The 22,653-nt window shown below is 45.0% G+C and overlaps 1 protein-coding gene across 3 annotated transcripts in view; it reads left to right on the forward strand.

The window, feature by feature from the left end:
* Nucleotides 1-7,235: 7,235 nt before the first annotated feature.
* The window catches only part of Gne (glucosamine (UDP-N-acetyl)-2-epimerase/N-acetylmannosamine kinase), a 36,245-nt gene continuing 20,827 nt past the window's right edge, over nucleotides 7,236-22,653 (forward strand). Inside the window, exons 1-4 of one of the 3 annotated variants that reach the window (XM_052718598.1) lie at nucleotides 7,236-7,615; nucleotides 13,433-13,638; nucleotides 17,388-17,839; nucleotides 21,950-22,102. In XM_052718598.1, the coding sequence (XP_052574558.1) occupies nucleotides 7,250-7,615; nucleotides 13,433-13,638; nucleotides 17,388-17,839; nucleotides 21,950-22,102 (1,177 nt within the window). In that variant the 5' untranslated portion in view covers nucleotides 7,236-7,249. The remainder of the gene's footprint in view (nucleotides 7,616-13,432; nucleotides 13,639-17,387; nucleotides 17,840-21,949; nucleotides 22,103-22,653) is intronic. The other 2 variants (XM_052718596.1, XM_052718597.1) reach the window with 2 other exon arrangements.

Below are 22,653 nucleotides of genomic sequence, written 5' to 3' on the forward strand. Positions count from 1 at the left end.
CCTTGAACTGACCCTTCTGCCTCCACCTCCCATGTGCTGGTATTACAGGTGTAAATCACACCTTGCTCTAAATACAATATTAATATTAATATCATGGAAACATATTTCTGTGTAACATTCATATAAAAAGTGCATTCATAGTAAATACATGAACATTAAGTACATGCATATTAAGTGTGCAATTTGAAGTTGTGCAAAGCTAAACATTATGCCAGTAGCATTTGGATTTCATGACAAATAAAATAAACATTAAATGTTATTTTATTCTTTTCTCATACATTATATCCTGACTGAAGTTTTCCCTCCCCCCACCCCTCCCAGCACTCCCATCTCCCCTCTCCCCCAGATCCACTTCTCCTCCATTTCCCTTCAAAAAAAGAGCAGGCCTCCAGGGATATCAACTGAACATGGCACAACAAGTTACAAGAAAACTAGGCACAAACCCTCATATCAAGGCTGGGCAAGGCAACCCAGTAGGAGAAAAAGGGTCCCAAGAGCAAGCAAAAGAGTCAGAGACACCTGCCACTCCCACTGTTAGGAGACTCAAGAACACCAAGCTAGACAACCATAATGTATAGGCAGAGGACCTAGCTCTGACAGGGTCCATGATTGTCACTTCAGTCTGTGAGCCCCTAGGAGCTCTGTTTAGTTGATTCTGTGGGCCACGTTCTGGTGGTGTCCTCAACCCCTCTGGTTCCTACAATCCTTTCTCCCCTTCTTCTGCAGGGTTTCACTGTCTCTGCCTAGTGTTTGGCTGTGGGTCTCTGCATCTGCTCCCATTGGTTGCTGGGTGACACCTCTCTGATGACAATTGGGCCAGGCACAGATCGATGAGTATAGCAGAATATCATTAGGAATCACTTCATAGACTTTTTTTTTGACAGTTATATTTGATTTTATCCTGGGTCTCTGGGCTGTCCAGCCTCTGATTCCTGGCCATCCAGGCAGTATCAGGCATGGGCTCCCTCTCATGGCATGGACCTCAAATTGGACCAGTCGTTGGTCAGCCACCCCAACAAGTTCTCCACCACCAGTACTCCAACACATCTTGCAGGCAGGACAGATTGTAGGTCAAAGGTTTTATGGCTGGATTGATGTCCCAGCCCCCCTGCTGGAAGCCTTGCCTGGTTATAGAAGATGGCCTGTTCAGGCTCTGTACCACCCCTCCCCTCCCCGCTCCCCCATTACTAGTAGTCTTCGCTAGAGTCACTCTCATAGATTCCCCCTGGAATTTGCCTGCAAATTTGCCTGCAAATTTCATGATGTCATTGTTTTCGATCTTTACACTGTACTAGGTTTCCACATGCCACTAAATGCCCCCCAATTTCAGTCATCTCTCCCAGTACTCTCTCCCTCCATCCCTCTATGTCCTGCCTGTTCCCATTCCCACCCACTCCCAACTCCACCTGAAAAATCTATTCTATTTCCCCTTCCCAGGGAGATCCGTATGTCCCACCTTGAACCCTTCTTGTTATTTAGCCTCTCTGGGTCTGTGGATTATACATGATTATCCTTTACTTTACAGCTAATATCCACTTGTAAGTGAGTACATACCATGTGTGTCTTTCTGGGTCTTTGTTACCTCACTCAGAATTTTTTTTCTAGTTCCATCCATTTGCCTGCAAATTTCATGATGTCATTGTTTTCAATAGCTGAGTAATAATACTCCATTGTGTAAATGTACCACATTTCTTTATCCATTCTTTGGTTGGAGACATCTAGTTGTTTCTAGTTTCTGATTATTACGAATCAAGCTGCTATGAACATAGTTGAGCAAGTCTCCTTGTGGTAGGATGGAATGTCCTTTTGGTATATGCCCACGAGTGGTAGTTGGATCTTGAGGTAGATTGATTCCCAATTTTCTGAGAAACTGCCATATTGATTTACAAAGTGGCCACACAAGTTTGCACTCCCACCAGCAATGGAGGAGTGTTTCCCTTGCTCCACATCCTCACCAGAATGATCTGTCACTTGTGGTTTTGATCTTAGCCATTATGACAGGTGTAAGAAGGAATCTCATAGTTGTTTTGACTTGCATTTTCCTGATGGCTAAGGATGTTGAACATTTCTTAAGTGTTTCTCAGCCATTTGAGATTCTTCTGCTGATAATTCTCTGTTTAGATCTGTACACATTTTGTTTGGATTATTTGATTTGTTGATATCTAGTTTCTTGAGTTCTTTATATGTTTTGTATATTAGCCCTCTGTCAGATGTGGAGTTGGAGAAAAATCTTTTCCCATCTGTAAGCTGCATTTTTGTCCCATTGATAGTGTCCTTTACCTTATAGAAGCTTTTCAGTTTCATGAGGTCTCATTTATTATTGATTATTGTTCTTAGTGCCTTTACTATCAGTGTTCTGTGCAGGAAGTGGTCCTGTCGCCAATGTGTTCAAGGCTACTCCCCACTTTCTCTTCTATTAGTTCCAGTGTCTCTGGTTTTATGTTGAGGTCTTTGATCTACTTGGACTTGAGTTTTGTGCAAGGTGATATGGATCTATTTGCATTCTTCTACATGCAGGCATCCAGTTAGACCAGCACCATTTGTTGAAGATGCTTTCTTTTTTTCTATTGTGTATTTCTGGCTTCTTTATCAAAACCAGGTGTCCATGGGTGTGTGTGGATTTATGTCTGGGTCTTCTATTCAATTCCATTGATCAACCTGTCTGTTTTTATGCTAATAACATGCTGTTTTTATTTCTATAGCTTTGTAGTATGGTCTGAAATCTGGGATGGTGATAACTTGGGAAGTTCTTTTATTGTACAGGATTGTTTTAGCTATCTTGAGTTTTTTGTTTTTCCATATGAAGTTGAGTATCATCCTTTCAATGTCTGTAAAGAATTGTGTGGGAATTTTGATAAGGATTGCATTGAATCTGTAGATTGCTTTTGGTAGAATGGCTGGTTTTACTATGTTAATCCCACCAATCCATGAACATGGGAGATCTTTCCATCTTCTCATACCCTCTTCAATTTCTTTCTTCAAAGACTTGAAGTTTTTGTCATACAGGTCTTTCACTTACTTGGTTAGAGTTATTCCAAGATAATTTATATTATTTGTAGCTATGGTGAAGGGTGTTGTTTCCCTGATTTCTTTCTCAGCCCATTTGTCATTTGTGTGTAGGAGGGCTACTGATTTTTTTGAGTTAATCTTGTACCCAGCCACTTCACTAAAGGTGTGTATTAGCTGTAGGAGTTCCCTGGTAGAATTTTTGGGGTCACTTATGTATACTATCATATCATCTGCAAAAAATGATACTTTGACTTCTTCTTTCCCAGTATGTATCCCCTTGATCTCCTTCAGTTGTCTTATTGCTTTAGCTAAGACTTCAAGTACTATATTAAATAGATATGGAGAGAGTAGACAGCCTTGTCTTGTTCTTGATTTTAGAGGAATCGCTTTGAGTTTCTCACCATTTAATTTAATTTCGGCTATCAGCTTGCTGTAAATTGCCTTTATTCTGTTTAGGTATTTCCCTTTTATGCCTAATCTCTAAGACCTTTATCATGAAGGGGTGTTGGATTTTGTCAAAGGCCTTTTCATCATCAAATGAGATGATCATGTGGTTTTTTTTTTCTTTCAGTTTGTATGGTGGATCACATTGACTGATTTTCATATGTTGAACCATTCCTGCATGTCTAGGATGAAGCCTACTTGATGGGGATGGATGACCTTTTTGATGTGTTCTTGGATTTGGTTTGCAAGCATTTTATTAAGTATTTTTGCATCTGTTTATGAGGGAAACTGATCTGCAATTCTTTTTCTTTGTTGAATCTTTGTGTGGTTTGTGTATCAGGGTGACTGTGGTCTCATAAAATGAATTTGCCAGTGTTCTTTCTGTTTCTAATTTGTGAAATGATTTGAGGAGTATTGGCATTAGCTTTTCTTTGAAAGTCTGGTAGAATTCTGAGCTAAAACCATCTGGCCCTGGGTATTTTTTTTTAATTGGGAGACTTTTAATAAAGTCTATTTCCTTAAGGGTTATAGGTCTGTTTAAACTGTTTGTCTGATCTTGATTTAACATTGGTAAGTGGTATCTATTGAGAAAATTATCTATTTCTTTTAGATTTTCCAATTTTGTGGAATACAGGCTTTCAACGTGTGACCTGATGATTTTTTGAATTTCCTCAGTATCTGTTGTTATGCCCCCTTTTTGTTTCTGATTTTCATTTCTAGATTTCATGATAAATAAAAATAAGCATTGAACATTATTTCATTTTTAAATTTTTTATTACATTTAAATTATGTGTGTGTACACGTCACAGTGCACACATGGAGTTCGGAGAACAACCCTTGGGAGTGGATTTTATCTTTCCACCAGCATGTGGGGCCTGAGAATCAGACTTAGGCCGTCAGGCCTGGTGGCGAGTGCCTTTATTTACCTGCTGAACCTTCTCGCCTGTCAAGCACTATTTTGTTGTTTGTTTCATAAGGCAGGGTCTCTCTCTACATATCCCAGATTGACATCAAACTCATGGCAATCATCCTGCCTCAGCCTCTCAAGTGCTAAGATTACAATGTGGGCCACCATGCCCAGCTAAACATTGTTTTTGAAGTTAGTTTGTTTTAACTTTCTACCCTGGCTATGTAGTGATGTGGCATGTAACTTTAAAAGCCAGATGCCTCTCTTGAACATCTTCCATGATTTCCAATATGACTCATGGCAGGCAGAATAATGACTCCTTTGAAATGTCTTATCCCTTCTTTGGAGAAAGATTTTGCAGATGTGATCAAGTATTTTGTGCCAGGAAGCTAACCCTGGACCACTGGGGAGGCTCAATTTTACTGAGTCTCTTTAAGTGAAAGGAAAGCAGGAGAGTTGCAGACAGGAAAAGCCTTTCTGTGAGTGCTTACGAGCCAGGGAATGTTGTCAGTCTCCACAAGGAAAAGGCAAGGAATGAATTCTCTCCTTCAGCCTCCCAAAGGGAGGTACCCCGTCACCACCTGGATTTTAGTCCCCGGAAGTCTGTGCTAACTCTGGACCTCCAGAAGCATAAGATAAGGAATGTATATTGTTGTCAGCCACTAAACTTGTCGCACTTTGTTTCAGCAATGGTAGGAACTAGTAAGTCGTTTCTTGTCTGGAGGATTCTGAGTTCATGTCCAGATTCATATCTCTTATTAGCTACTTGGTAGCTGCCCGTGACTCTCGAATATATCATACTCCAAATGAAAGCTTTTATATTTCCTTCCCAAACCTGCTCATCATCCTAGCCTTCGTCACCCCATTGAGTGCCACCAGCATCCACCCAATTACTAAAATTAGAAACCTGAAAGTCACTCTTTACTCATTTCTTATAACTAATCAATCATAAGTTTCATCAGACTTATAGCCAAATAAATTATTTATTTATCGACTTCAGTCCAGCTTCACTGGCACCAATTCTTGATTCTCAGCTAATCCATTCTCCACCAAGCAGCCCAAGTGGTATTTGGAAAACACGTGATCTGAAATGTGTTAGAAACATGAATGGCGGCTTGGTTAACCTACAAACACAGGGTTACTCTGACCTCAGAAAGGAAGGTTCATGATGGCACCTCTGTGTACAAAACCACTTACTGTACTTTTCAGGATGGTGTGACCTGTGCTGGATCCAACAAGGCTGCATAAATACCTTGCAAACCAGAGCGTCATCCTTAACTGAAATAGATAACAAGCTGCAAAAGTTCGATGCAGGCCGGGCGGTGGTGGCGCACGCCTTTAATCCCAGCACTCGGGAGGCAGAGCCAGGTGGATCTCTGTGAGTTCGAGGCCAGCCTGGGCTACCAAGTGAGTCCCAGGAAAGGCGCAAAGCTACACAGAGAAACCCTGTCTCGAAAGAAAAAAAAAAAAAAAAAAAAAGTTCGATGCAGTTTGCCATTAGCTTTATAGCAAGAAACCCCTAAGGATTGCTAGATTGTTTAAACAGTGTCACCTAGTCAGGCTGGTGGATCAAGCCTCTAATCCCAGCATCTTGAAGCTGAGGCAGGAGGACTGTCGTGAATTTAAGACCATTCTGGACTACACAGTGAATCCCATGCCAGCTTCAGCTAGCTGGGTACAGTGTCAGACCCTGTGTCAAAAAACTAAAATATAGCTTTAAATGTTTCACTTGTGATTTTTTTTCTTGTTTGAGACATGGAAGCAGCTATATTGCTCAGACTACTGTCCAGCGCCTCATTCTCCTGCACAAATTGTGGTCAATTCCACCATGTCAGGAGGTACTGTAACTCCAGGCCTGTAACTCCAGCCCCGGGGTGTCTGATCCCCTCTTCTGGACTCCATGGGCACCTGCACTCTAATGTGCACATACCCCAAACACACACTAAAAATAAAATAAAATCTTAAAAAAAAAAAAAAAAGCCAGCACTTCGTCAGGAGCTAGCTGCACAGGCCCCTCTTCCCCTTCCTGGGTCTTGGAGCTGCCACCAGTCTGGCAGAGACATCTGTGTCCCTCAGTCTATCAGACTATTTAAACAATGGAGCCCAAACTGGAATTTCCCCAAGAATTTCATGCTGGGAGAAGGACAAGGCTGAATCCTGGTGCTGGAAATAGACTTCACACGGGACACTTGACTGGGGAGGTTGGAATCCAGACAACGATGGACAGGACTACAGTGTGGCCTGGACCGCTTAGATGTGCACCTCTCCGACTCTCTGTATTTTAACCTCAGTTTAGGGCTTCCAAAACGGGGGGAGCGGATCTTTGGATTTCATTGTTCCTCTTCCCAATATGGCCGCATTGAATTAATTTTTTGTGCTATTGATTCGGCTGTTCTCGACTTGTGGAGGATAGGTGGCTGAACCTGGCTTCTCGGGACACAAGCAATGACGCCCAAATTCGGGAACAGAATTGCCTCGTGCCCTGGAGTGGTCGGAGACTCATAGTTGACTGTGGCTAGTATGTCTTCTCCCTCGGCTCCCCACCAGCGCCTCCTGGCAGGCTTGGCAAGTCTCAATTCCAGAGACCACTCTGGAAATAGGTATATACAGCATTGCCTTGGTGCCTGGGCCATGAGATGACTCTCAGCTTGAGCGCGAGGCTGAAATAACCCTCTCGTGGGAAAACTCGGGCTTCACTGTGGGCTTCGCCAGAGGAGAGAACACCCCCAGGCGAGGACTGGGATCGGCAAACCGCGTGGACGCCGCTACCGGAGCTGACACGACAGCGGAAGGCGCTCTCTGCAACCGCCCGGGGCTAACCGAAACGCGCCAGGGAGGGGGCGGGGCTGCGGCCGGGCGGGGCGATCGACCGTTCGGCGCTCCGCGGGAATGGGGGCGCAGGGGGACCTCTGCCGGCGCCGCGGCCAGGTGGAGCGCCGAGTCATCGAGCGGCGCGACAGTCGCGGAAGCCGCGGGGTGCGCTTGTCCGGGCCTGCCGTGCAGGGGCCGGCTAGAGGAGCGCTGAGTGCTGAGGAGGCGCCGGAGGGAACCAACCCGGCGAGGGCCACGAGTCAGTCGGTGACTCACGAGCTTCGTGCTGCTCTCCGACACCTCCCGCTGCGGCTCTGGGCCTTGCACCGTGTGCCCCGGGTCGGCGCGGCCGGGCGCCTCTCCCGCCGGGTGCGGCACTCCGACGTGGGATCCCGGAGCTGTCAGGCTCAGCGTGCCGGTGAATGGGGACCGGGGCGTGCAGAGGTAGGCCTGGCCAGGCTCCAGCCCATCCCCGCGGCCAGCGGGCAGCGCAGCCCTGGGTCCCGGGGCGGAGGCGTGAGAGGGCTGCTGGGCCGCCGCGGCCCCGGGTGGAGAGGGTTTGCTCTGGGAAACCCGCCCAACACTGACCATCTGGACTCTTGGCCTCCTTGGGAATTTAATAGGCGTTTGCATCCATCCCTGAACAGGCTTGTAAAATCGTTTGCTCCTCAGATAGGAGGGGTGTGGCGGGGGTACAGTTTAACCGTAAAGATAATGGTTTAGCCCAACTGTAGGGGCTCTGGAAGGAATGCCACACTGAATTATAGCGGGGCAGCGGGGTTCTGAGAACTCTCAGCCCATTTTATTGCGGCGAGTTCCATCTGCTCTGCGTGAAAGGAAGGTGTGTGTCAAGTTCTCCAGAAAGGCTTGCATTCGTAGATGTTTGTGGAGTGTACACACAAGGCAAAGGGTGTGTAGGGCGGTGACCTTAGAGGTTCTGTCAGTCATTAACTATATTTAACTGTGATTTAGAGCAAGAGGATTTTTTTTTTCTTTACCTCAGTGTCCCTGCCTGTATAGTGTAGTGAATGAGATAGGATGGAATGATGCTTATAACGCTCTGTTAGCACAGTGCTGGCTGAAAGCGCTTAGCAATGCTTACTTCACTATGGTTTCCTCTGCTGGTGACTACTTGCACAAGCGTACTTACAGAAAACACTTTCTCGTGTTTGGGACATTCACACGACCACCTTTTGCAGCATTTATAAAGCACGATTGAGTTGAATGTGGTATGGAGCATGGCCATTTCTTGGAGCCGGGGGCGATGGCTGGTGGTGGTTGGTGGAGGGTGTAAAGCTGAAAACTTGACCTGAGTCTGGGTCCTCAGAACCGGGTGAAATCAGTTGTATAATTCGAGCGGCTGTAATCCCAGCAATCCGATACGTTGGGATCCTGGGAGGGGCCGGGGAGACAACAGAGAGCCTGTCTCTAAACAAGGTGGAAGTGTAGTGGGTAGTTGGTGAGATTGTTCGGTGAGGCAGGCAAAGAATTGGCAGAGAAAGGAAGTAAAAAGCTCTGTTGAAGCAAGCTGACAGCTCCCGTTGGGATGGGATGGGCCCCAGATTTGGAAGTCCTTGCAGGTGGGCTCTGGGTTGGGCATTTTATAAAGCCCCTGTGTCCTCCCATTTCTCTTATTGTCTGGTCCACTGATCCAGTGTTCAGCCCTGGCAGCCTTTCTTTTCCTGCTGTGTTTGTTTGTTTGGGTGTTTGCCGTGGTGTTCCTGTGGTGCCCTCCATCTCCCAGAAGTGCCCCCCATCTCCCAGAAGTCTTACAGAAGCGTGCTCCTTCGCTCCTTGTCTGTGTGTTCTAACTCTCCTTCAGCTTGCAGGACTGATACTGGAGTTAGTCCTTTGACCTTCACTTTTACCCTCAGCCAGCTGTTCCACTGGCTCTATTGCTCAAAACCGTTTGCATTTTGCAATGTTTGGGGCTTCAGACTTTTGGATGGAGATACGTAGTATGCACTGACAACTTTTGATTAATTTTTGTCTAATATTCCACTATGTGAAGAAGCAAATTTTATCTTGTTTTACATTGTGCTTTATGAAACAAATTCCCTTTAAGTAGTTTAAGTCCATTTTGTCACATTACTCATCCTATATGCTGGTCACTATCTTCAGTATAAAAATGTGTCTTTAGTGGTGCCAGTCTTTAAACCCAGCACTCAGGAAGCAAAGGCAAGCCGATCTCAGTGAGTTCAAGGCCAGCCTGGTCTGTAGAGAAAATCCCAGGACAGTTAGGGATGTATAGAGACTCTGTCTCAAAAATACAAAAAACAGGGCTGGAGAAATGGCTCAGAGGTTAAAAGTACTGGCTACTCTTCCAGAGTTCCTGAGTTCAATTCCCAGCAGCCACATGGTGGCTCACAACCATCTATGTTAAGATATGATGCCCTCTTCTGGCATGCATGCAGGCAGAACACTATATACATAATAAATAAAAATACAAAAAATAGATTTTAAAAAAGTACCTCTGGGCTGGGCAGTGGTGGCACACGCCTTTAATCCCAGCACTCGGGAGGTAGAGGCAGGTGGATCTCGGTGAGTTCGAGGCCATCCTGGGCTACAGAGTGAGTTCCAGGAAAGGCACAAAGCTACACAGAGAAAGCCTGGGCTACAGAGTGAGTTCCAGGAAAGGCACAAAGCTACACAGAGAAACCCTGTCTCTAAAAACAAAAAACAACAAAAAAAAGTGCCTCTGAGAATATTTTATCCAGAACAAATAACAGATAGTTTGTTAAAGTTTCTGATTTCTGTTGCTCCTATTTGTGAAAGCAAAATGGTTGGGGTCAGTTGTGTTCTGGGGCCACCTTCCATAATGTTGGTTCCTAAAATCAGAAATGAGGCCTTTCTCAGCTCCGTACTGACCTCAGTTTTCTGTGCAGTGCGCTACACAGACTAAAGACTCAGTAAGTTCTTATTCAGTCAGTGTTTTATTTTCAAGGCTCTTATAACCCTTCATTTATTTGAAAAGCTGATACCTTACACAGTTGGTTTGATATTTCCATTGCCTTTAAATTTTTTTGTGTTCCCATTTAATTCAGAAACATAACAATAAATATTTTAAAAGTAAAAAATGCAGCAACAGCTTGTAAAATGTTACCAATTGCATACTATAGATTATATGTATTTATAAATAAATATGTATATATGTAGGGGGATGGTGCATGCCTGTAATTCCAGCACTTTGGATGCTTAGACAGGTGGGATGCCATGAGTTGGAGGCTTATGTAATGAGTGCCAGGGCAGGCCAGCCAGGGCTGTCTCAAAAGAAAAAAGTAACAAAAAGAACAAACAAGAAAACACAAATAAGCCCAAATAACAAATGAAGGGGACAAGGAGAGGCGAGGAGACGGCAGAGAAAGGAAAGCAGAGCAGTCCTGTGAGCTTCGGGAAGAGCCATATGGCCGAGAGAACAGCCTAGCAGACTTCTTATTCTGAGGTGTGCTGTGACTTTTTCAGCTGAAGCCACGTGGATATACCACCCAATCATGAATTTGTGTATTTACTTATTTATCTGCTTATTTATTGGGACAGGGTCTTACTGTGGAACTCTGGCTGGCCTGGAACTTCTATGTAGTTGAGGCTGGTCTGGAACTCTCAGAGATCCAGCTGCCTCTGCCTCCCAAGTGCTGGGATTAAAGGTGTGCCCCACCATGTCCAGTATGAAATAATTAATTTTTAAAATTCAAGAACTACTCCTCTTTAAAAGGTTTTAAGATCTATGCCGGGCGGTGGTGGCGCACGCCTTTAATCCCAGCACTCGGGAGGCAGAGCCAGGCGGATCTCTGTGAGTTCGAGGCCAGCCTGGGCTACCAAGTGAGTTCCAGGAAAGGCGCAAAGCTACACAGAGAAACCCTGTCTCGAAAAACCAAAAAAAAAAAAAAAAAAAAAAAAAAGGTTTTAAGATCTACTTTATTTTCCTAAGATGCGTTGACTTAAAAAAAGAAAAAGAACCCTTGTGCTTTCATAATTTATACAGCTGGCTAACGGGTTAGTTAGGACAATCGCTCAGTAACCTGGTAAACACAAAGCACCACCAGGTGGAACGTTTACTGTTCCACGTAAAATAAATTGACCAACTCCAGCCGTTTGCTTTGCCTCACCCAGCAAATTAAATGTCACAACAATTTAGACAGCTCACATTTGGTCAGTGGAGGGAGGGTTATGTGCAAGAACACTTAGGACAGCCATTCTGGAAGAACAGTTTTGTCTCTAACAATTAGGTAGTGCTTTAGGCTCTCGGCAGAATGCTCATTTGACAGTTACAGAGCTTTTCATTGGGTAGGATTAGCCTCTTCTGGGTATTATGCTTTCAGAGTGGGCCTCATCATGGGACAGTTGGCACCGTCAGGGAACTCACTCGGAAGTGTACCCACATCAGAAGACTGAGCCTCGGGGTGGGGGTGGGGGTGGGGGGGTGGGGGGCAGCACTGCTCCCGTCAGCTGAGCCTGGTGGAGGCAGCACTGCTCCTATCAGCTGAGCCTGGTGGGGGCAGCACTGCTCCTATCAGCTAAGCCTGGTGGGGGCAGCATTGCTCTTATCAGCTGAGCCTGGTGGGGGCAGCATTGCTCCTGTCAGCTGAGCCTGGTGGGGGCAGCATTGCTCCTATCAGCTGAGCCTGGTGGGGGCAGCATTGCTCCTGTCAGCTGAGCCTGGTGGGGGCAGCACTGCTCCCATCACATCTTGGGTTCATAGTTCAAGTTCCAAATATTGCTGTACTTCCTCAAACCGAAGCACTGAGGTCAGAATCCATGAGGTAAACTTAACATTGCTACTGGAATGTTTGAAGTGTTTCATAAAACAAATCCCTCCCCCACCCCTTCCTGGTGGCTCTCCCCTCCCCCATCTCTTTGTCCCTTCCTCATCTCATGGCACTCAGGATCTTTGGGTCCTCCTGCCTCAGCCTTCTAAGTGCTGGGATTACATGATACATGGCATGTAGAGACAAGTCCCCTAAATCAAACATCTCTTGTTCTGATTTTTGACTTTATAAGTGAAGGGTGTGGGGTGAGGGTAGATGGGAAGATGGTAGGCAGAGGAGTTAAAGTGTTTTCATGTATGTGGCAGGACCACAGTGATGAAAGGGAGGTGGCATCTACAAGGGATGGGGTGAGAAGGACCTGGGGCTTATGTGAAGCCTTTCCAGAAGGTGACACTTGGTTTGAAGCCTGATTGGAGAGTGTGGGCAAGAGAGGAAGGGAGGTGTAGGTGCAGGTGCTTAGATCGAAGGCTGGCGTAGATCCGCTCTGGGACCACAGGCATTTTGATGTGCTGGATCTTTGACACGAGTAAAGGTCGGAGAGACATGGTTTAAAAAATGCGATGAGGTCCAGATTAGCAATTTGCATTTTACCCCATAGTGAGGTATGCTGGTTGGCGTGACAGTCAGACCTATGGACTTGTGAGCATCACTTTGAAAGACTCTGGGAGAAGGGCAGGACAGAGACACAACTCTTTGACCACTACCTCAGACCAAGATGGACGAGACTCGTCTAAGGGAAGTGCTGGGGGGGGGGGGGGGAAGCGGAGGAAATGGTGAATTGACGGCCTTAGGAGGTGAGGAACGGAAGCAGCAAGAGAGCGGCCTTTGGATGAGTCCTAGTGCGTCACTGAGTCAGGGGACAACAAGGAGAAACAGCTTTGCAGGAGAAAAATGAGTTCAGTTTGGGACACTGGCTCTCAGGGGCCTTGGGGACGTACAGCAGAGCTGTCGGTGGGCATTTGGAGTGGACTGTGAGGCTCTCACGTAGGTGCAGACCAGGTCTTAGAGGTAGAGCTTCCCTCTGCGCACCTTTGTCTTCCCAAGGGAGCGTGTCCTGTGAGGGCCAAGACATGCTCTTCCAAGGTGTGATCCTGAATCTTGGGGAAGTCATTTTCTCTCTCTAGACCACTCTCTCTCATTGTAAAATGAGGGAGTTAACGGATAGATGATTCTCTACCCAAATTTCTACGGTCTACTTTGTTGGGCTCACTTGTGAGTATACCAAGTATTTTTTTTAAATTTTTAGTAAGTACCTTTAAGCTAATGCTGATATTTATTTATCTTTTGAATGAAAATTGTGTTCCAGTGCGCCAGTGAGAGAGGGTGGGGTTGGTCAGCCCGCTGGAGTGTCCTCGCTTGACACACCAGTGAGAGTGCCATGCAGGAGGGTTGGGGCGGAGAGCAAAGATCACAGACACTGACCGACAGCGCTTCAGCTGAAAAGTTGTGGTTTTCTGCAGTTACAAACAATAACTTTCCCTTTTTGTGTCATTAGGAGCTCTATTTTAAGGAACTCTCAACTAAAAAAAAGCACGTCATGGAGAAGAACGGGACTAACCGGAAGCTTCGGGTTTGCGTTGCTACCTGCAACCGCGCAGATTACTCCAAACTCGCCCCGATCATGTTCGGCATTAAGACAGAGCCTTCGTTCTTCGAGCTGGATGTGGTGGTGCTGGGCTCTCACCTGATAGACGACTATGGGTGAGGCCAGGGTTTGCCTGCTCTTGGTCCAGCAGTGTGTCTGGGAGAGCTTGGGTTTTGTAGGCTGTGGACCTGCTGTCCAACCCCAGTTCTTTTTAGTCTCTATGTGCGTGGGGGACTTGGAAGAGCCTGTTACTTCAGTTATAAATCGGGGTGAAAACAACACAGTGATGAAGCCTGTCCCAGTGATGCTCTTTAGCAGATACTTGATAATTGACAGCTGGAAATACTGCTATTTGTTAGTGCACACAGAAGAAACACCGTGTGTGTGTGTGTGTGTGTGTGTGTGTGTGTGTGTGTGTGTGTGTGTGTGTGTGTGTGTAATTGTATATATAAAATTGGACTATAATAACATGGCTTCATGGCATAATTTTTTGGGGTTGGGGTTTGAGCCCAGAGCCCCAAGCAAGCTGAGCCTGAGCTTCCCCACAGGGCACCCTGATTTCACCCCACGGGGTCTTGTGAGTTCTGATGGTAGTTCTTCAGAATGGCCTATTGAACTGAGTGTGTGCCTGTAATCCTACTACTCGGGAAGCAGAGGCAGGAGGATTGCTTTGAGTGTGAGGCCTGCCCAGATTACATAGTGAGGGCTGCATAGTAAGACCCTGTCTCCAAACAGATAAACAAAATGACAACAAAAACCAACCCTGGTTTGCAGGTTAGTCACATGTAAAGTAGTATATAGAACAGGATTTACAACAGTCTAATTTACTGTAAGGTAAATGAAAATGTTATATCATCAAGATTGTTAATTTATGTGTGTGACGTTAAGGTCTGTACTGTAAGCAGGGTATATTTGGAAATTAAGGGTAATCTGAGAGAGAACGGTGTAGTGATTACACCAGGAAGGAGCCTTGGCTTTGCTCTCTGCATACCTTTAGTGCACCCTTGTGGTGTGAAAATGTCCATGCAGCCTCCAAAGACCGCTGGAACCCCACCGTGTATGAAAGAAGCTAGCGCTCACTCAAACCCATTTTCAGACTACTTTAAAAGCAGGACGGTAGTGCGTGGCCAGAGCAGTCAGCAGAATGCCTGCCGTCTCCTAAACTCCATGTGGCCGCTTACTGTAAGAAGACAGTTAAGGAGCGGCGAAGAGGCTTATGGGTAGCTCCCACTGATTCTTTTTTTTCATTGAAATGAATCTGGCTGTCTAAGGTAGTCTACTTGAGTGATAGGATGTTGTAGTTTGTGCCAGAGGTGAGTCTCAGTAGGTTCTCTTCTGTGACGGAGCTTGTGTAGGAAGGCTGGTAGGAAGGAGGCTCTCTGGGAAGTGGCAGTTGCTGCAGCAACTGAGGTAGAAAGGTGGTGGTGTTTGATGGTGAGTATTGACTAGGAAAGTCAACTAGTACTTAGGAAAATGTATGCGTAAGTCCCCTTCTAACAGGAGGAACTTGGTAACAAAAGACAAGAATGTAAGACTTCGCATAACCTTGTACCTTTTCAGTTTTTGTTTGTTTGTTTGTTTGTTTGTTTTTCGAGACAGGGTTTCTCTGTGTAGTTTTGCGCCTTTCCTGGATCTTGCTCTGTAGTCCAGGCTGGCCTGGAACTCACAGAGATCCGCCTGCCTCTGCCTCCCGAGTGCTGGGATTAAAGGCATGCGCCACCACCGCCCGTCCCTTTTCAGTTTTAAACTGTGTGAATACATTTTACAAATTTTATTTACTTTTTAGTTTTTGTTTTAGGGAGATTTTGGTTTTGCTTTGTGAGATGGTTTCTTGTAGCCCAGGCAGACATCATCAGACTCTGTGTAGCCAAGGATGACCTTGTTCTGAATACAGGCATGTGCCCCATGCCTGGCTTATTTTTGCTGCATTTACTTACTGACTTATTTATTTATTTAATCACTGGACCTAGCTATCTGTCTGTCAATCAATCTATCTATCTATCTATCTATCTATCTATCTACCTACCTACCTACCTACCTACCTATTTATTTATTTATTTATTTTGAGACAGAGTCTCTCTATACGGCCAAGGCTAACATGGAAATCACTAGGAAGTCCAGGCTAGACTTGAACTGGTGGTGATCCTCCTGTCTCTGCCTCCCACGTAGTGGGATACATCAGCATGCCGCCTTTTATTTCCTTTAGGCTTTGTTGCTGAGGCTGGTTCTCAAGTCTTGGACTTAACTGATCCTTCTGCCTCGGGTCCCAAATAGGTGGGACTTAGGGACATTCCTATTCCTGGTTTGTATAATTTACTTTTATAAGACATTAAAACATATCATTTTATGTGTCATTTTCTTACATCATAAGAAATAAATGTGTGGCCTGTAGTGCTGTCATTATTGGGGGACATTAGGAGTAAGTCTTCAATTCAAATTACAAAATACTCTTTGAGAAAAACAGTTACAGTTTCTATGAGTGTCAGAACAGCTTGTATGAGATAATTCTCCCATAGCTACCCCTTACAGGCTCTGGAAAAATATTCTTAAAATAGTGGATGTATAATCCCACCCGCTCTCAAGATTTATTTAGGAGAATTTTAAGTTCAGGTCTGCTTAGATATCTTAGTGAGACCTGTTTCAAAATAAAAAATAAAACCAGCACTTGGGATATAGTGTGGTGATATAGTACAGTACTTACTTAGAATTCAAGAGGCCCTAAGTTCAGTCCCTAGACACACACACACACACACACACACACACACACACACACGGCCAGAGGATGAGAAACAATCACTCATTCAGTCACAAAAACACAACTAGGAATGTTTGAAACCATTTGAAATTAAACACCGTGCTTCTCAGGAATCTGAGTCAGTACTAAGCAGATTCTTGCATACCCATGCTTATTATGGCACCATTCACAATAGACAAGTAACAGAACCGGCCTGGATGCTGACCAGTAGATGAATAGGTAAAGGAAATATGGTGTGTGTAGACAGTGGAATTTTATCCAGCCATAAAAAATGAAATTATGACTCAGAAAAAATGGATGAAACTGCTGAGAATTATGTTAAGTAAAATAAGCCAGATTCAGAAAGACAGACTACCTGTTCACCTTCTCATGTAGAACATAGATTTGAATTACTATATATTACATAGACATGAAACAGAAAGTGGATTGAAGGGAGGGTGACGTCTGAAGGGGAGAAGGGACCAGAGAGGGCCATGGACTCTGTGATTTGAGAGCAGAAGGGACTGCTAAGGAGTGGGGAGGAGGAAGAGGGGGACGAACAAAATACGATGGTATGTATGTGTAAAATGTCAGGATGAGCCCGTGACTTTTTTGCATACTAACTGAAAAATTAATTTAAAAAATTAAGAGAAATATATAGTATAGTGCCACGCCAGGCATCCTGGTTCCCTACCTTTTAATTAATTAACTAATTAATTAGTTAATTTTTGGTTTAAAAAAAAAAGAGCTTGTTTTGATTACTGCCCCCCCCATTAAAGTATCAATTTCTTCTTAAAAATAAATAGGTGAGTGATATAAAGTAAAAGGCCTGACCAAAAGAAAACTTCTCCCTCACTGATTTCCCTCCTGGTTCTGCCTGGGAGGGGCACAGCGGAGCCTCCCAAGGGGAGGCTTTATCTTGTTCTGGGCGGGAGCTACTGACTATGTAACAGTGTGAATCAGGTATAGGTACATTTGTGGTCTTTGCTCTTTATTTGTAGTTTATACTTCAGTTTAATGACTTGTTTTAGCAAGCAAAAATGTGAACAGGTATCTCCTTCAGAGTTAGTATCACTGCTGCTTCCTTTTGTCAGAACATGGGGTCACACCCTTGTTTTGCTTCTGCCTTAGAAACACTTATCGCATGATTGAGCAAGATGACTTTGACATCAACACCAGGCTCCATACAATCGTCAGAGGGGAAGACGAAGCAGCCATGGTAGAGTCAGTAGGCCTAGCTCTAGTGAAGCTACCAGATGTCCTTAATCGCCTGAAGCCTGACATCATGATCGTTCATGGAGACCGATTTGACGCCCTGGCTCTGGCTACCTCTGCTGCCTTGATGAACATCCGAATCCTTCACATTGAAGGGGGAGAGGTCAGTGGGACCATTGATGACTCCATCAGACATGCTATCACCAAACTGGCTCATTACCACGTGTGCTGCACCAGAAGTGCGGAGCAGCACCTGATATCCATGTGCGAGGACCATGACCGCATCCTTTTGGCAGGCTGCCCTTCCTATGACAAACTGCTCTCAGCCAAGAATAAAGACTATATGAGCGTCATTCGGATGTGGCTTGGTACGTATGCCAGACTTTATCCATGCTAATGGTTGTTTTCGTCAGAAAGTGTTGGGTATATTTCAGTCTTTTTGGAAACTCATGGACATAATATTCCATTAGAGACCAGAGAGCTAAGATTTTACTTGCTTTGTGGTCTGTCTTTACCTCCAAGGTTCTCTATAAAATACAAATACTGGATTGATTTTAAAAATCTATGCTGTGTTTGTACATACGGAATGCTTTTACTCCACTAAATATTTTAGTGAGTAGTGTTCACAAGGATAGTTCTTTAACAGTTTTAATATATGGATTGATGAAGTTTTAAAAAAATTAATTTTAGTATTATGTGCAAACATGCATATGTGTATATGCCCAAAACGTGGTGTGCGTATGTGTGGAGGTCAACGCAAGCCTCTGGAGTCTTCCTCTCCTCCCGCTGTGTGATCTGGGGTGGAACTCAGGTCAACAGACTTAACCTGCTGGCCTTCCATTTTCTTTCTTTCTTTCTTTTTTTTTTTCTTTTTTGAGACAGGATCTAGTGTAGTCTGGACTTGAACTTATTATATAGCTCAGGATAAACTTGAACTCTTGATCCTCCTGCATCTACCTCCTAAGTGCTAGGATTACAGGCATATGCTACCATACTTGTCCAGGAGCACAGTTCTTACTTTATCAAAAAATGGGGAAAAGGAGGAGATGGCTCACTGGGTCAGATGTCTGGCCTACAAGCATGAAGACCTGAGTTGATCCCTAAGAATCCACGTCAAAAAGCCAGCTGTGGTGGTGTGTCCTTGCCTCGCATGGTGGGCACATGGGTGGGGTGGGGTGCAGGAGACAGTGGGGGCAGCCAGTCCAGCTGAATTGCTAAGCTCTGGATTTGGCGAGAGAGGCGTCTCAAGAGGTGAGGTGGAGAGCTCCTGAGGAAGACAGCCCGTTGCCCTCTGGCCTCCACATGAGCACATGCATGCACGTGGATACACAGGCACCCAGTGTGGGGAAGTACACTGGAAACTGTGTGTATAATATGATCCATTTCTGTAAAAGCTGTGACAGTGAAAAGACTAGAACGTAGGTGAATCTCACTGATTTTATTATTTTCCAGTGTGAGCTTAGGGTACTTGTACTTTTTCTATTTTTTTTTTTTCTTGGTTTTTCGAGACAGGGTTTCTCTGTGTAACAGCCCTGGCTGTCCTGGAAGGCTGGCCTCCATCTCAGAGATCTGCCTGCCTCTGTCTCCCGAATGCTGGGGTTGAAGGCGTGCACCACCACGGCTTGGCTGCATTTTATTCTTTAGTGTGGAAAATTGTTGTTTTTACTTGTGTGTGTGCACATGTGCACTCTGTGGAGGCCGGAGGTGATGTCTAGTGTTTTCCTCTATTGCTGTTTGTTTGACACCTGGTCTCTCACTGAACTGCAGCTGACTGATTTGGCCAAACTGGCCGACAACAAGCCCCAGAGTCTCTTGTCCCTCGTACCTCAGTGCTGGGGTTATGGCACATAATGCTATGTTGAGGGTTTTTGGTTTTGTTTTTTTGGGCTTTTGGTTGTTTTTGTTATTGTTGTTGTTTGTTTGTTTGTTTTGAGACAGGGTCTACTGTGTATCCCTAGCTGGCCTGGAACTTGCTATTCAGCCTTGAACTCACAGCGCTCCTCCTTCCTCCCTGTGCCCTCCTTCCAAGTCCTGGAATAAAAGGTACGTGCCACCATGCCTGGCTCAAACCTGTTTTTTATGTGGGCTCTAGGGATTCGAACACTGTTCCTCAGGCTTGCACACCAAGCAGTCTACCCACTGAGTCATCTCTCCAAACCCCACAGGACACTCAGAGATCACAGGACACTTCGTGCGAGTCGATTCTTTCACCTTGTGGGCCCCTGGGCTCAGACTCAGGTGTCAGGCCCAGTAGCAAGCACCTTTACCCACTGAGCTTCTTGACGAGCCCAAATTAGCTATATTTTCAGTTTAGCCACATTACAACAGAAAAGGAATTGATCCATTTTCTGTGAGTCTTAACCTTGGGTAGATGCGCAGCCGTCAAGGGTCCCATCTAGGTAATGCTGCTGGAGTGAACCGGTCTCTCCGCTCTTCTGTGTCTCTTCATTCTTCTTTTGAGTAAATACTCCTGCATTCTGCTCTGATCATACCGTTAGCTTTCCTTTTATCATGGAAAATATGTCACCGAGAAACTAATGAATAGAAAGAAACCATGAGAAAGCCAGAGTGCAGGGCCAGCGAGATGGCCCAGCAGGCGAAGACTCTTGCCCCTGACAGTACAGTCTGGACAGCCCGTATGAGGTGGAAGAGACCTGGCTCCACAGAATTGCCCTCTGACCTCCACATGTGTGCAGCAGCATGTACACCCCCCCACGTCAGGCCCACAAAGAATCCTAATTTTTTAAAAATCAAGAAAACAATGCAATGAGATTGTAAATACAAGCTTAAAGACCTATTTGACCGTTTATACTTCACTATGGAAAGAGCAAAACCTGGATTTTTAGTTTTTATATTTATTCCTTTATTTTTAGACAGGGCCTTGCTATATAGCTGTGGCTGTCCTGGCGCACATTGGATAGGCCAGGCTAGTCTCAAAATGGCGGCATTCCTGCCTCCTTCTCCCGTGCACTGGGCTTACATGTGGGCACACAACGCCCAGCTTCTTGTCTTAATTTAAACTGGTGAAAAGGAAGACAGAAGACAGTGAACAAAACTATGTCTGGCAACAACACATTTTGTACAGATAACACAATTTGCTTTCCGCTAGCAGCTTCTTTTGGTTTCAGTTTGTTTACAGGCCACTTATATCTGTCACCTGAACATTAATATTACCGCAATGAAAGTACTAGCAGGGTTGAAAGGTATGTTAAGCTCTTAATAATGAGAGGCATCCCAACAGCAAATATCAGTCTTTACTGCCAGGAATAGATCATTTGACGAGCCCAAATTAGCTCCATTTTAAATTTAGTCATATTACAACAGAATGGCTTGAGCTTTACTTCTCAGAATGGGGGGGAAAAAAACAAAAAACCACCACAACAAACAGAAAACACCTAGCCAGGTATGGTGGCATATTCCTGTAATCCTAGCTCTGGGAGGAGATCAAGAGTTCAAAGTAGTCTTTAGCTATATTGAGTTCAAGGCCAACCTGCAATAATACATGAAACCCTGTCTCAAAAAAAAAACAAAAAAACAAAAACAAAACGCTGGTGAGATGGCTCAGGTAGCTGGTCAGGGCACTTGACCCCAAGCCTGAGTTTGATCCCTGGAGCCCACATGAGGGAAGGAGACTACTGCAAGGTATGCTCTACAGGTCATAGCATGCACATGAACCCTCACTAATAGAGATAATAACTAAAACAAGCTTTTAAAAAATTGCACTCCAAGGAGAAGGTAAATGAGAAGCAGAAGTCGTTCGTGGAGTAAACTCTTAGAATTCTTTCCCTGAGGCTTGTGCGTACTCTTTACCAACAAATTGTATAGAATGGTCCTTTACAAGCTCTTTAACACGCCACCCCTCGGGGCTGTAGCTGGCTACTGACTAGTGAACTCTGGGTTTAATTCCCAGACCCCTGCGGGTGTGAGGGGAATCCTCTCACTTTCAGAGAAAATCCTCTGGAAAGCCCAGAGATGAGAGACTTGCCTTCTGTGTGTTTTCAAGATAATAGGTAGACGCAGAATGAAGATGGAGGACGGGGCGAAGAGACTGAGAGGAGATTGTGTCCTTCACACTACTGTCTCCGTAGACATCTGTGTTCTGGCTACTACGTAGGGATAATTACAAGTCCCTCAACTACCACGTTAAAGCTGACAACATTCCTCTGGTTACCAGTCGGGAGTGAGCTGAGTCACGGTACAGCACGTGTTCCAGCTGTGCTTTCAAGTGGAACTGTACATTGTGTTGCCTTGTCAGCCATGGTACAGTGGATCTGGGCACTCAGATCATCTGCACCTCTATTAGCTCATCCTTTAGACTTCTGCTAACCCTAATAGGAAGGGCGCTCTCCCTTTTCACTTTTGAAAATGTGTTCCAGGCCATCAGGACTGCACAGTGAGACCCTGCCTCATAAAACAAACAACAGCAACAAGAAGAGTCCTAACTAATGAAGCACTGTGGTTCGCCTTTCTTTAAACAGGTGATGATGTAAAATGTAAAGATTACATTGTTGCACTGCAGCACCCTGTGACCACTGACATTAAGCATTCCATAAAGATGTTTGAATTAACACTGGATGCACTTATCTCATTTAACAAGAGGACCCTAGTTCTGTTTCCAAATATTGATGCAGGTAATGGAACTTAATGAAGTTATGCCATCTGCTTTTCCAAACCTTAATTTCTGTCACTTGCCTCTGACTGTCGCCTGTTCTTGCCCAACTTATCATTAAAGGCCCTTTGGGAATGCATCCCAGTCCAGGTTACCTGTCTTGCTCTAGATGAAAATGTGGTGATGTCTTAGTCAACTCTGGTAGAAACAACAGGAAGTAAATGTTTGTAAGAACCCCACTGTTCTGTAGTTTGCTCTCATGCTTAGCCTGCCCCCCCCAGTTTCCACTGAGAAGAAACTCGAAGAGCGTGAGATATAAGCCTCAGAGGTCAAGGTCACGAGTGTCTCTAGGCAAGTAACGATGCCACTGGCATTACTAATTTTTGTTTTCTTTCCTGCTTATGTTAGCTATGCTTCAAAGTATGATCTTGAGCTTAAGTAGTTTGGATCTCAAGGCCCCAGCCCCCTCAGGCCTGCTGTGGTTGATCACCTGCCTGATAGCTGTGAATTTTAGTGCTAAGTGAGACCTTAGGCAAGTGATGGGGAGCTGAGATACGAAAGACAGATGTTAGA

Source organism: Peromyscus californicus, unplaced genomic scaffold (assembly GCF_007827085.1).
Source record: "Peromyscus californicus insignis strain IS unplaced genomic scaffold, ASM782708v3 Scaffold_5__1_contigs__length_169319896, whole genome shotgun sequence".
In the NCBI taxonomy this organism is placed as follows: domain Eukaryota; kingdom Metazoa; phylum Chordata; class Mammalia; order Rodentia; family Cricetidae; genus Peromyscus; species Peromyscus californicus.